Raw genomic sequence first — 16,349 nt, forward strand, 5'->3', positions numbered from 1 at the left:
AGGGGGAATATTTTTGCTAGCGAGAAAAAAAATTATGTGTTTTGACTACAATTTCACGATTTTGCTACACTTAAGGTATATTTATTTTGTAACTATAAAACAACGTAAAAAGATAACAACAAAAACCACCAAAACGAAATGATAACACCAGCGATTTAGACCAGGTTTGACCATAGAAAATAAAAATATTATAATATCAATGGGTTCGACGTTGTTGTTATTATATTACTAACTAGCTGATCCCGTGCACTTCGTTACCCGTTAAATGTACAAACTTTTATATGACTCAAACTTTGTTCAATGCGTTATTTAATATTCGGTGTATGATGTTCTAAATTTATCTTAACTTTTCTGTTGCCCGGAATAAAAATTCTGATTCGCAGCAGTATATTATCAGGTAGGCAATCTACCTGCGGTAGATCGCGGACCCCGCGTGCTGTTTGTACGTAGTGTATGAATTAACTCTTAAGTATCAAAGTTACACCATGTTTGCCGTTTTTACTTGGTATAACTGATAAAAAAAAGCAAAAAGTAAGAAAAGTAAAAAAAAATGTTACCTTTTCAAAAAATTTAACTCTTTAAAAAAAATATTTTTTCAACCATTTATAAAAAAGTATTTAAAAAATATTAAATATTTTTTTAAATGTAACCCTTTATACAATTTTCACCCTTTATAACAATTTTAATCCCCCTTAGTTTTTTTTTTAAAAAGATTTACCCTTTTTGAAAATGTCTATAAAACAATCCTTTTAAAATTTAACCCTTTTGTAAAATATTTATATAAGATTAACCCTTTTTTGGAAATAAAATTTTTACAAAATCAACTCTATTAAAATATGTAAAAAAACAAATTTAACCCTTTTTAAATTAGCCTATCTTCTATTCACAGAGGTCTAATCTTCACACAAACATTAATTTATATATATATATAATTGAATCCTAGTTGCATTACGGCTTTGTCGTTAAGTATTTGATCGTCTTTGTCGTGGCATGTTATTGTTAATGAGTATATCGGCACAATAAAACAAAGTCGTACCTAGAAAATGCGTGATCATGTGATTATAATACATTTATTTTATTTTGTTTTTTGTTTATTTAAATGCTTGCTATTGATTACAAAAATATATATAATTATTATTATTATTATCTATATATATATATAAACGACTAGCTGCTCCTGCAACTTCGTAGCCCGTAAAAAATGACAGCTCTTAAAAAAAATGTGATTTTTCAACTCCTTTTTGGTGTAACTCACTGCAATATGTGCATATCAGCCACCCACAATTTAGGCAATGTGTGAAAATTCGATTTGACGCATGCTTGTACCTGATATGCCCGATTTACCAATGGCAACCAATAATAAATAAATACTTTAACTTTTGATTATTTCTTCTATAACCAATAGCGACCATTTATATAAACAAACATTTCCACCGTAAATCTCAAAATCCCTGTTTGAGCATTTCCCCAGGCTTCTATTAATTTGTCGTAGCGTGGTGTTATATAGCCTATATAGTTTTCCTCGATGAATGAAAAAGGTTAGGAGTAGAGATTTACTATTACATTATAAGTGGATATAGGTGTCTGGTATATACTAGTTAACTACGCATAAATATTTAACTGTATCTTTAAGGATTTTTTTTACATTTTAACCTAACATTTTTCTATTAGTTATAAACGTAAAACTTACTATAAGTTGCCTCAGAGGTATATAACCCCATATGGGCATTTTTTTTACAAATCATAAATTTTAATATTAATAATAATTCATCTGTTGTAAAAAATTCTCATAAGAAAAGTCAAATTTTTTTTTCTATCGCCTACCAACCTAATCCCAATGAAAAAAAATATTCACCAAATGTTTATTTTATAATTTTCTATACATGATAATATTTTCAAAATATTTCTAATCGTCTAGAGTTATTTTCAGGCATTTAAAATTTAAAAATTGTTTTAGGATTTTTTTCTATAAATGTCAATAAAATTTTTTTCCTTTGGGTCGAAATGCTTGAAAATGTAATACAAGGTTCCTCATAAGTTTTATAATAGCAATTGAAAAATATTAAAGATCCATATTCATCATTTTTTTTATATAAGTTTATCAAAATCTTGTGTAGTTAAAAAATTATTATCATTGTCGTGTCACGTAATTCCAAAAAAATATTAGATCTTTCCTTAGTATAATATGAAATATATTACACAATTTATCGACAAATTAAATATTTTATAACAAACAGGGTTGTTAATATCAATCCATTTATTATTTCAAATTAATACCTATTCTAATTAATTTTAAACTATATATTACCGCATAGTCGTCCATATATATCTTATTTATCAATAATTATTACAACCATAACACAAAATTTTATGTAGGTAAGCATGATTTTTCATAACAAATATAATATTACTTGTATACCTATATAATATATTATGTAACTATTTTTGAGTTTATATTGATTTTCGAAGACACTTTTTTCAAATTAATTATAACTGTTGATTCAAACAATATTATTATTATAAACGATAGCAATAATGCCAATAATAATATAAAATTTCCTTTGTATTTTGGAATGTACGTTGTTATTATAGTAATCACGCAATGAATGAGTTTTTATTTTTTAACAGTTTCTTGACATTTACATTTTATTTTTCATAGGACATATTTTATAATGCCTGTTTTTTATGCAAACCCAGACAATAAGATTATCTAACTAGTAAGAAAATAAAAAAATAGATGAGTTGAGGATAAGAAATAATTTAGTTGTTTAAAATATGTGTGTAGTATATAAAATAATATTCACTTTAAAATAGAATATTTATAAAAGTTTCATTTCCAATTTAATATTTCCGCATATGACTAAAATAATTAAATATATTTAAATAGAACTTCTCAAAAACTGACCTCTGTGATCACTTTTTCTATTTTTTTTTTACAATTTTACTTATAATTTTAATTTCTTAAGTTGTTAGGTATAACATTTTAAAACTTTAATTAATGTTATGTTTATGGGTGCAAAATAATTATAAATAATTATAATTTCAAACTGTTAATCTAGAACTTATAGACATAAATTATTTAAATTTTTAATAACTCAATTTATGAAAAAATTCTGCATTGTTTGATTTTTTTTTTTTTTGTTAGTTATTTAGAAAAAATGACAATTAAATATAAAAATATATTTTCTCAACTTATTACTATAAAGCAATAAGTAAGGTAATCTATTATGTCAGTTAAAACTGTAAATGAATGGTCCTTTAAATATGTCATAGTTAGAACTATCGTCTATTAACTATATGGGCACTGAAGTTCTATTATGTAAATTATCCACTACTGTAAATGACTGTTTACGTATTATAAATAGTATATTTAATTGCTCTGTGATACCTAACAGGCATTAGGTTAAACAATGACCACAGTAAATTTACATAAAACAATGATTACCCCAACTAATGTCCCACAAGTGTATATTAAATAAGGTAGATAAAATTAAAAATTAAAACACCTGTTTAGAACCACTTCGTATAAACATAATTTCAACTATTTGAATTGAGAAATTATTTTTATAAACACTATATGTTTAAATAAAATTAAAATTATTTTTACCGACATCAGAATAATATTTTATGTGTTCCCACTTCCCATTTATGTTGGTTTATGCATTATGCATTAATATAGGATTTTACAGCTCAATATAATTACCCAATAAGAAATAATTTTAATAATAATATAATAGTTTAAAAGGTTTTTAACTGCCAATATTATACGCTCTATAATCTATTATATAAACGTGAAATTACTTTTATACATATACAGATACTTTGAAACAGCTAATATCAGAAAGTACTCGACCGATTTGGCTAAGTCTTTTTTTGTTGTGTTCGTAATTGTCAAGACAAGGTTTGTTGAAAGAAAATTTTAGGAAAATCCATCGAAAAAGAGGAAGTCTCGAAGGCAAAAATACAACAGTCGCGCCATCTATCATAATATATTTTTGTTTATTGTAAGGTTGCTATTGCTAATTTCAGAAAACGACTATTTTTAAACGACTTATTTAATTTTTAATTTTTTTACTTAACGTCTATTTAACCTTCTAGTGCGTCTATAATACCGTTTAGAAAATACAACTATCGATATTATGTGGAAATTAAATTAAAATCAAATTATTTCATTTCAAGCCCTGTACTATTCAGTATTCACTAATCAGTTCTAAGTTCTAAGGTTTTGCTTTGATACATTTAAAAAATAAGATTTAAAATAATATATCCATATCAATACAAGTTGTTACAAATAACTTATTGTGGCCGAGTGTTCAATGTTAAATTGTTATAACTTATAAAACATTTTTACTCAAAAAAGACATTACTGCCTCATAATTATAAATGTCGAGAAAATTCAGATCTTGAGCACTCTCGGTTTTTTTTTTATTGCAATTGCGCTTATATTTACCATTAAAAGTTAGGGCTTTTTGAACACTCTGTAAATCATCCGTCGTAATTTATTTTTTTTTATTGTAAGGCTGCTATTGGTTGTGATTGAATATAGTTTAAGACCTGTATGTTATATTTGGTCAAAACCGTATAACTTAGTAACCAGGAATTCCTAACGCTGACTTTTCGGACGTTGTCCCGGGAAGGCGGGAACTTACACATGTACATCATAAACAAAGAGCTAATAAAACATTCGTGATTAAGTACGTATTACGTACCTTGCTGGGTCTGGCAATATACTGATCGCAATTATAAAATAATCACAAGAGTGTCTCACGAGCAACGCCGGGCGGGATGCCTATAATATAATATTAATATATTATCGAACGTGTCCTGACTGACTGATAAACGTAGAGCCTAAATAATGATAGCTTAATGCTTTCAATTTTCACGGTACCTATTATATTATATTAATCTCATAAGTCTAAGATATTTTTTAACAAGATATTATACTCGGGAATGAGGAGGTGTATGTATGGTGACACACAAATATTTTACACTCGGGTGGAGCCGGGTAATTCAGCTAGTAGGTACGGTATAAATATGTAATACGTAGATATAATAAGTGTAAACATATTTTACAACAAAAAACTTACTAAATTACTACTACAAGTCTGAACGATCTAGTGATGTGAGGATAATAGCAAAATAATGAAAACAAAAATAATAATTTTGTTTTGACGATGGACTATTTGCAATAAATATAATTTTTTTATAGCTTTTACAAGCCATTAAGGCCTTTAGCTGCTTCTACCAAATTCTTCCATCTATCTCTGTTATCTGCATCCTCCATACTTGCGGTTTCCTCCACTTGGTTTAAATCTCCCTTTACCCGATCTAACCAGCGCTGACGTGGTATTCCTCTGGGGTGGGTTTTATTTAATTTTGCGACTAGTATACTTGTCCCATCAGACTGTCCTTAAATTTATTTAATAATGTTTACTAATTTAATATGTTTCTAGTTATATACATTATACATTTGTAATACAGCCATCTTTATTCATCATAGGTAAATTTGGAAAAAAACTCTAAGCTATATAAAATTATGTACCTATACATATATTATAATTTATATTAAAATTCTTTAAATTTGAATAAACAAAATTGTTTAATTACTGTTTTTTTGTTCTTGTTTTAATTAGTAAATAATTATTTATTACCTCCAAAGTTCAAAAATAAATTGATAACATAAGTCTACAAACTGAAAAAAAATTTTAAAGTATAGTCTATATATATAGGTACTTAGTACTTGCAATAAATAATTATTTTATTGATAAAATAGAGGATGGTATTTAAGTTTAATAAATTTATGTCATTGGTTTGGGTGTGTATATCGTCATTCGTTATGTAGTAAGTAATTTCGTCAACTTGACTATATGAAATCGATTGAGAATTTATTAATAATCATTATTTTATTTGTTACTAAAACTATATTATATTGACATCAGAAACTCATCAGTCATTACGCTGATCACGAATATAGTCATATTTATATATTTACTTACTTTTATTTTGTATAATTTTATAAGATAAAGTTACATTCTACATTTTTAAGAACTTATATATTTTGTAATCAGAACCTTGAATCATTTGAGGATAAATATAAACCTTATTTAAAATATGACATTAATTAGGAGGATTTCGCCGTATGTAACTAGATAATTTTTTTATCATAAATCATAATAACTACATAACTAGTGTTGTGTCGGCAATGCAAATGCGTGGGACGCTTTACGCGACGAATAATATTATAAAAAATAATGTTATGATTACACAGGTGTTATTTTATATACCATTAAAAAATAATTGTTAAATGTACTTAATCGCACAAAATATTAATAATGTAGGTCCCTATCTATTAACTATGAACTAATTTGCACATTTTTGAAAAATGTATCCAATTCACTTTTGAGGTTATTTTACTTTAATTAAAATATGATACGTACCTAAAATTATTAATTGGTATTATAGCCAGGTCGATTCTATTGCATTTGTTAATACTATTATATTATGTAGAGTACCTACAGATAAAAATAACAGAGTAAACATACAATTTGTTAACATACTTAACGATTCCAATTATGAAATATTATTTGTATATTTTTAGAGTTGTAGATTGTAATTTTTGTTAATATCAGCGTTTAATCGGATTTATTTTATTTTATTCAAAATCGTTGTTTAATAATGGGAGTTACGTAGAAAAAAATTAATATAGTGTTAAATAATTATATATCAAATATAGCATTATTAATACAAATGTATGCGTATTTATTTTTCAGAAAACATGCCTAATTTTAAATAATACTACTTTGAGATCAATTCAATTTAAGATCATTAATTAATTTGTATATTATTATTTTTTTCCAATTTAAATCTAAAATGTTGTATAATAAGTAATAATAAGTATAAAAAACACCTTTTTTTTTTAAATTCGTTAGGGCATATCATGACCATTATTTAAATATTTATTAGGTTATACCTAGTGCATATTTTGTTCTTTTCTTGTCATATAAAGTCCGGGTCATTAAGAAATTAAAAAATAATTATATTATTAAATAAATATTTATTCCGGTTTTTTTTTTAAATTTTAAAACGATCCAAGAACTTTTGGGTATATTTATCTTATGGTTTAAACACCTTCAAAACATTTGATCGAATTTCGATTTAAAAATATATGTTATTGTAAATCATAGTTCATTTCTTCATTAAATATATATTATATAATAACCCGTTGTAACTATTGTACCTATACCATAATATTATAATAAACTATGTGTACTAAAATATTTTATATAAAGTAGGTAATGGTGCAAATAAGTGAAATTCTAAAGTTGTAGGATGTAGTATAACTGTACAAAATTATAGGAGAAAATCAGAAGAAACGTATTAATTATTTATGAATGTATCAATATAGTTTTTTTCTCGTGTATTGTTTTAAGAGGCTTGTTAAGATATTGATGGGCTATTATAGACTCTGTTTAGTATTTGTATTACTAATGCAATGTAACTCTAGTACAATTCAATTGCATACGACAAGATGTTTAAGTGTAGATACGAGAGTGTAAAATTAAATGCTATTTTGAATTTGCGTTGTTCATACTAAGGGCTAAGGACTTGAACTGTTTTAGTTTAAACAACCACACAATAATTATATATATATATACAATATACCTATTACCTAGAACACTCGCCAAGTGTGTTTTATCCGTGATAATCGGACAGTTGTGATCAATGGACTGCGGTGGTGTCGATTTCCACGTCTCTTGGTTTTTAGTGTTTATTGCGTTCATTTTTTTCACAGCTGCACGTGTACGTGATATATAGCACCTATCGTATCGGTGTTTTGTATTATTTTTTTTGATAAAAGGTACGTACCACGTTTGGTTGTAAAATATATAGGTAGGTAGTAAAAAGGAACCATGAAACATGAAACATTTCAAGGTACAAATGGAATAGAGTAATTTTCATTCAAATACATTGTTCAAACTAAATATGCACGAATATTTTTCGAAAGTAAACTAATTGATTTTTTTTGATTTTTTTATACAAACAGAAAATTAGGTTTTCGATTATTTTCAATATTTTATTTTGATAATTAGTTTAACTCATTCCTAAACCTTGAACGTTTTTCTTAGGGTTAATTGATTAATGTTTTCTAGTGTTTTTGTAATAAATCTTGTAACACATAAAATATATTGTGTTCAAAATGTTCAAAAGAATATTAAAAAAGTCACTTTTTAATTTATTTTAGAACTTTATACTTTCTGATCATTTATAGACATACCAATATAACTATAATATGGTTACTCTGGATAGTTTTATTAGAATACAAAATAATCATATAAAAATCAATATTATATAATATTTACATTTTGTTTCGAACTTATAATTTAAATCTATGTATCTTCATATTTCTCTTAAGTATCAAATCTCACATGTGTTAAAACGTATGATATACTTATGACCAATCATTTCTTGTAAGAACACTTTTAAGACAGATATTTCACTTTATAATTTTGTACAGGTATTCATACCAATTTACTACCTATATGGCTATATGGTATTCCAATAGTATTTAACAGCTACCATCACTGAATTAATTAAAGTAATACATTGTATCTAAAAAAATAATAGCTCAAAGCATCCCTTAAATATATTATGTTTTGACCAATATTATTAAATATTAAAAATACGCCTATATGAATTGGAGTCGAACAATAATTTATTATTGTTTGTTCATATATAAATATAATTTAAAAACGAACGATCTTGAAAGTATATTTTCTTAGAAACAATAAACATTTTAAAATATAGTCACGATTGGATTTTAAATCGTAATTTTGTTTGCACATGGAAGTTTTCGATAAAAAAATCACCCACCATCCAATAGCAGTCATGCAAAGAAAGAATACATTTAGACTGCTGAAGCGTTGCAGGTAAATAAGAACCAAGCCACAATAAAATGGATTACCCATTTACGAGCTACAAAAGTAATATTATTCTGGTTAACATGCGTAAATGTATTTGTGTTAGAATAAAATAATAGTAGATAGGTATAAGAGAAGCAATTTTAAAACTGTCACTTTTGGTAACACCACACTTCTAAAATAATTTGATAAATCGTTATATAAGATAGGTACCTACTTCGAAGGTTTTTCAAGCTATTTGAAAAGTATGCGTATTGTTTAACAATGGAAACAACTTGACCGAAGGAGACTATATTGGTTACACTGCAGTAACAATAAGATTACCTAAGAATACCACACTATAATTATGGTATAGGAGTAACAAACCTACATACCAAACAGTGTGCGTACAATTTATGATAAAACAAATACATTTAGAATAATATTGGATTTTAAATGTATTTATTCTATAAAATAATAAAAATAATAATAAAAGTGTTTTAGTGTTGAGCCAGTCAGTACTCATGATATTTTATCCTACGTATAAAAATTAGCTAAACGCGTTTAGGACGAAACGGATTGTACCTATATTGTACAAAATTACTTCAAAAATGTTTTTTCTTAAATGAGGACGTTTCTTATCACGCCTCAAATGAGAGTGTGGTAAATTAAGGATTTTTCATTGTTCAATATTATTTTGACCGAGAGCAATATTATTCTTTCTGTTCATGTAATGTATAAATATATAAATGCATAATGTTTCCACGTTCTTGTTGAAGAATAAGGTCGCCAGCATTACAGATCCCCCTATTGGCACTCATTTCATGTTCAATATAATATGACAACGTAATCTCTTTGTCCCTCATATATTTTTGCCAATACTAAATTTTCTTTTTGGAATTTTATAACATTTAAATTGTATGCATGATAAAACTGTAATAGAACTAACAATTGAAACGAAATGTGTAAGTAAAAATATAAAAACTTATATGTGTTTTTGATACAATAATGAGGTTATATTTATATGTTACTTGTAACGTAGAAACTTTTTTATTTCGAACGAAACTATTCGCATGAAATGAATTTGAATCACATAACAAAATACAAATTCAAAATATATAACATCATAATAATAATGTACTCGAATAGTTTTTTCTATATGACAACGTAGAACGGTAAATACTTAAATGCCATATTTATACTATAATTATAATAATAATATAATCTGTAACCTACAACGGCAAGCCATTTAAATTAGTAAAAAAATTTTCAATTTTCTTGAACTAAAATGAAATCCATGTTACGATCAATCTTATAGTAGCCTATAATGGTTGAAAAAATAAAGAAACACCCTACAAGTCTCGAGAAGTCTATATTGATATAACTTTTATTCAAGTCGGTCAAATAGTTTCTGAGATTAGCCGTTAACAACAAAACGGTCACCCTTTTTCGTTCGTTTGCGCAAAATGACTATATTTTCCAAGGGGGAGCGTATAGATGTTTGCACATAAAAAAAAATGTTTCAACATTTAATAACGATATTAAAGGTTCAATATAAATGTATATGATTTGTAACTATATCCATTATAAATTAATGGTAATAACTAATGATGATAAATAATGATCATTTTACTTCTAAATAGGTACAAATTCATTTTTAGGTCAACGAACAAAACCTCTTGTTTATATTATATTATTATAAGACGAATTTGGAAAATCTTTGCCAAAATTTAATGCTATAGCAATATTATTACACAGTTTGAGAAGTTTCTGTTCAATTTACATGGAACATTGAACATCAAACTTTATGTATAATCCTTATTATTCTCTATTATATTATGTTTGTGTATACTTCAGTGTAGACCATAGAGCAACCGCTACGCGTCCTCTTTAGAAATGAGATTTGTATTTTTCATATAACAGTCATACTCGTTATTTTCGCAAATGTAAAGTTTCTTTTATGGTTACTTTTTGAATATAAACGACGACGAGGACTCCTAGTAATAGCTTTTATGGTTGGTCACTATATATGCTCACTTGATCGAAACGCTATTAATCCTCGTTCGTTTATCATAGTTATAGTATAAAAAAAAATGTTTTCGAACGGCGTTAACAATGGTTTTTGAGGATTTTCGCTATAGAACCGGTGGTTTTCCGTGCCTTATTATCAGCTCATACAACCGTTCTCGAGATGCAGACATGACTGAGAGATACTGTCAAAGTCAGAGGTCGGAGTGGGTCGTTAAATGGGAACAAAGTCCGGAGTGATTATGAATCTCAATCCCATGGTCCGGAAATACAGTTTGATTCCCTCGGTCATCGGAACCAGAACAACAATGTTGTACTGTTAATAGCCAATTATATTCCAAACAAAATGCAAGGCTGCAAAAGCTTAACAAAAAGTAAAACTCTGCGATCAAAATAATATGTGATGATACAATTTTTAACAGTAGAAAAATAATACGCCTATTATAATAAATAGTATATATACCTACCAACATTAATACTATACCAAAAGCCTTTGTCCATTAAAATGTCGTTAGTGATTTTGAATCTTGAATCTTCGCAGGTTTTACCTAGTAAAATACAATGAAAAAAATATCTCAGAAGTTTCTTTTTTGATTTTATAATGATTTCATATCTATTGTTAGTGTTTTCTTATTGACATTTTAGGTTAAAAATTGGACCTAATTAAGTAAAAGTTAAACGAAGAATAACGATTTTACGTAATGATTGTATTGTGGTTTAAAAATATTTTTCTTGGGGGATTTGAAACTTTAACGTATATTATTATATGCTATATCATACATAATGACTTTTTCATAACATTTAGATTCATTTTATGCTAGGTACTGCCTATATTTTCTAACACATAAATAGCGACTATTTAATAGCCATCATAATTTCCTTTACAAGATATATAATTCAAACAATTAGTGATTCTGCGTACAAATGGGTATCATTCTTCAAAAATTCAAAAACCATTAATATACCACATAATATTTTAACAACATAACTTAGTATCTATACTAAAAAAAAATTATAATATAGTAATATATGAAAGTAATGAAGTAAATCATTCAAATAATTTAATAATGTAGACATTTTATACAAATAGTTAGTTCTATATCTTAAGAAACAGATTATTGTAAAATAAATTATTGATAAAAAAGACGTCATACATTTTTGGATTTTTAAAAATAGTAGTATAACAGATTATATCAATATAAGATAGTATTGGCCAGCTAAAATTGTCTTTTATATTACCACTCTGGACATAGATAATTTAAGATCTAGATCTTATATTATCTATGAATGTAGGTTAACGAGAATACCGACGAATAATCAAATAGGCACTTGACAATCGAATACATAGATATAGATACTCATCTTGGAGCAAACTACAAATACTATTTTCAACTACCTACGGTGGGACGTCATCGGTGGTACAAATTACATACTCTTATTTTGGTTCAAATTACGAACACTATTTTCGGCTACCTGCAATGGCAGTTGTGCAAATTATAAATTATATATCTTTATTTTGGTGCAAATTGCAAACTCCTAAAATTGTTCGTATGCAATTATTTATCATTGAATTTAAATTGATCACATACATTACAGTGACTTATTCAATGACGCGGTAGTGTACCTCGTAGAGTGTCTATAACTAGCACAACAGAGCGGTTACCTGCTTTATCCCCCTTTTTCATTTCATCAGAATTAGCTTTTTGGACTCTGAATACATTGTGTAATATACTAATATCTAAATATTCAAAAAATATATTTTTAAATTTTTTATGCAAAAGTTGTTGTTTGCAATTTGGTTTATAGGTATTTTTTTTCTTGGAAATATTATATGTATAATATATACAAATATTATATGTATAATATTTTATACCTAATATAGTTTTAATTTTATGAACTTCGAAAAAATACTATAAAGATATTTTTTTATATTTGTATGTGAATAAAACCGTACCTATACTGACTATACTAACCTATTGATGTGAGTTCTTTTATACATTTTTGGTAAACTAAGTATTATTTGGATAGGTACCTACTCAGCATTAATAAACTAGCTCACTGTGATATCCTCATAAAAATGTCACTATAATATAGTGAATTTATCATATATTTATAATCATACATGAAACCGACAAAATATAATATAAATGTAAAAATAAATTTGAAAAAAACACTTCACCAAAAAAGAAAAGGTAGGTAGTTAAGTTATGTTGTTTAAGGGCATAAATGAAAGTGTATTTCTTTTTATAGCCAACTTCAAATTTCATATTATATTTTAAAGTAGGTACTTGGTTTTTACTTTACTTTTAATTTAAAACTTATGTACCCATTACGGATATACCGGAATGAAACTTTCAAAACGTCAAAAAACGCCGTATATACGAAATTAAGAATCGTCAAAAGTATAATTTTTTAACTCGGAATACACTTTTGTGTAGATAGAACGTTTTTGTATGGAGTGTCATTTCTAACGTATACTTACGACACTATAATAATATAATACTAATAGCGTATATATTGGTGGCGATAGCGACTGGTGATTGCTTGCACTAAAAAACTACCCTTCCTATTTGTCAAAAAAAAATACCGTATTCGTAATAATAGTTATTACCTACTTGTTACCCAAATGCGATATTTGTATCGTCCATTCCTCGGCCGTAGGAGGTCTGTCGATTATACTGTTGATCGATAGTAATTGATAGTTTGACGTCCTTATGGATTATACATGATAAATCGTTAAGAATATTATTATTACGTGGAGTGTAACTCGGTAAAGCCTTAAACAGAAAGTTATAAAATGTTTTAATTTATAAAGCGGTTCAACACAGCTATATAAATAATGTATTATGTGTATGTTGTGTTCCATTTAACGCATACCTTTTTTTTATAAATCATTTCCCGTTACATAATGAACCAAGTTTTATCATATACTATAATTAACTTCTTTAATCACAAACGTTTTAAGATTAGGCATATCTTTTTATTCTACCAAACGTTGTCAGTTGTTACTGTCTTTATGAGAAGTGTATGCTTTTTGTATTTTAATAAATTTTGGTCACCCACCGTTTTGTTATTTACTTCAATTTCCGCTTTGTATGTGACTTTTAAAGTACTTTCAACATTTTCACTGGAATAACATACTCATACTGAATATAATAAAACTGAATATATAAAATCATTAAAAAGCGTGACATAATATATAAACCTATATTTTTTCTAATTAAAAGATTTCTCGCAAATGGTCAGATTAAAGAAAGTATGACCACAAAAATCTTTAGCGTGTCTCGAGAAGTCCCACCCTACTCCAGGGGTAGAAACGATAAAAAATGACAATAATATTATAGTATATAGTTTCTAAAAGAGTGTTGGGTAAAATCAATCAAAAGTGTCTTAGGCCGGTTTTGGCTATCACAATCTGACCGTTTTGACGTAATATTTTGCAGGTCTGCGGCGGCGGCGGCGGCAATGACGACTTCAAATACTTTGTGGAACCGGAAGTCCGTTGGTATCGCCACTGCTATGGCGTGTACGCGGTACTCGGGCTGGCCATCATGGCCGTGGGGGCAATAGCGTTGGCCGCCGGTCACCTGATACCGGCCAAGGACCCGGTGGTCGGCCGGTCCGTCCACATGGAGGTGATCGACCGAAGGGCCGTCTCGTTCAACGATCACTTGGCCTCGTGCCGTTACGTCGGTTCGGTGGTGTTCGCCGTCGGGTTCGTGTTCACCGTCGTCCGGTTTTGGGCGTCCGTGATAAGGGGCGGCCGTGGCATCAGTGGCAATGGCGAAGATCATCGGGTGGCCGAGAAGCTGCGGGCCGGCGAAGAGCGGCCGTCACCGACGAAGGGGCAGCGGGCGCAAACCGTCCGAATACCCATCACGGGCACGTTGGAGAACGTACAGCCAGACCCGACGGCTATAAAACTGCAGTTCGCCGACAGCAGTTGAAAGACTATAATATTATTATATAATTTTAAGACGCAATATTATTAAATATATTAATATTATGCTATATCACACATAAAGTACTTCCTGTCGTTGTTATGATTTATAATTTTTTTTATTATTTTGACGAATATTGACGATTATAATTATAGTAGAGTATAGTATAATATTCTATGTACTTTAAAACCTTAAGCTATGATGATATGATTTTGCACCAAAAAAAACTTTGAAATATTCAACCTGATACACTCTTAAAACCCATACAATTTGGGAAAAAAGATAGGAATTATGCCTACCATGATAATAATTGAGATCGATGGTTAGTTGCTGTTTCAATCCATTATCAGCACGTTTCGCGGAGTTTTCGTCGTGTGTCTCCTCTCACAGAGTAGGTACGGTTTTAACAATTAAGTGCAAATTTGAGGGGCTGCACATTTTTTCAAGCGAATCCGAAACCTATCCCCTTGTTTTAATTTTATTCTTAAAATACCGAACACAATTTCAATATGGAATTTATTAAAAGATAATAGAAACAAAATAGATTTAGACGCCTAAAGTTATAACAATTATACATTCATAATATTATCTACCGTTTCCGTCCATTTTCTGGTTTGATACGGAATATACCTTATTATTACTACTATTTATATTTCCAGAATCTCAGCGATAATTTATATTTTATAAACAACCAACATCGTATCAGAGACGATAGGCGTACAAATATTTTGTGAACATTATTTATACTAATGGTTTGGAATAATTAGGGCTTAATTTAGGTTAGTACCAATATAACCTTTAAATCTCGACAAAATGCAGTATAAAACGCAACATAAATCCTGAAAAATTCACTAAAAATTCCTTTGAATTCATTAATAACCTTGGAAAATTCAAAATTCCTTATAAAATATGCATGATATGTATAATATTATGAATCATAATTTAAAAATATAAAAATATATTTTTTATTAAAGATTCTGTGCGTATACACAACATTTAAAATATTAATTATTACACAAAAATTAAATAAATAAATGATTCATAAAATATGTGATAGATACATTTTTCATGTAGATAATATACGACATGAGTTCCGTAAAAAGTTTTGATTGACTGAAATAAAAAATATCGAAAAAATGTAATAAAAAGTGATAAAATTACTTACAAAAAGACATTATAAATTAAAAATGCATAGAATTGAAAATAAAAGTTTCAGAATTGAATTGATTAGTAGTTAATAGTTATTTATTGAAATTAATTTCATGGACCTAATTCATACAATGCGTTGAAGAAGGTATGTTTAAAAATAGTATGCTAAAAATAATACGTTTTCCTACAAAATTACAACTCTAGTACCTAATAACAATATATAGCTATGTAAATGTTTGAAAAAAAATTATTATTATTATTTCATTAACAAATTAAACACATATAAACATATTCCTATGCATTTTTTTGGAATTGCATGTCCTGCATTTTTGGG

At 27.6% G+C, this 16,349-nt stretch overlaps 1 protein-coding gene across 5 annotated transcripts in view; it reads left to right on the forward strand.

The window, feature by feature from the left end:
* The window catches only part of LOC132943281 (neurensin-1-like), a 42,586-nt gene extending 27,650 nt beyond the window's left edge, over window positions 1-14,936 (forward strand). For all 5 annotated transcript variants that reach the window (XM_061012207.1, XM_061012205.1, XM_061012204.1 and 2 more), the window contains one exon: window positions 14,369-14,936. In XM_061012207.1, coding sequence (XP_060868190.1) covers window positions 14,369-14,872 — 504 coding nt within the window. In that variant the 3' untranslated portion in view covers window positions 14,873-14,936. The remainder of the gene's footprint in view (window positions 1-14,368) is intronic.
* The last annotated feature ends 1,413 nt before the right edge of the window (window positions 14,937-16,349 follow it).

This window comes from Metopolophium dirhodum, chromosome 4 (assembly GCF_019925205.1).
Source record: "Metopolophium dirhodum isolate CAU chromosome 4, ASM1992520v1, whole genome shotgun sequence".
Classification (NCBI taxonomy): Eukaryota; Metazoa; Arthropoda; class Insecta; order Hemiptera; family Aphididae; genus Metopolophium; species Metopolophium dirhodum.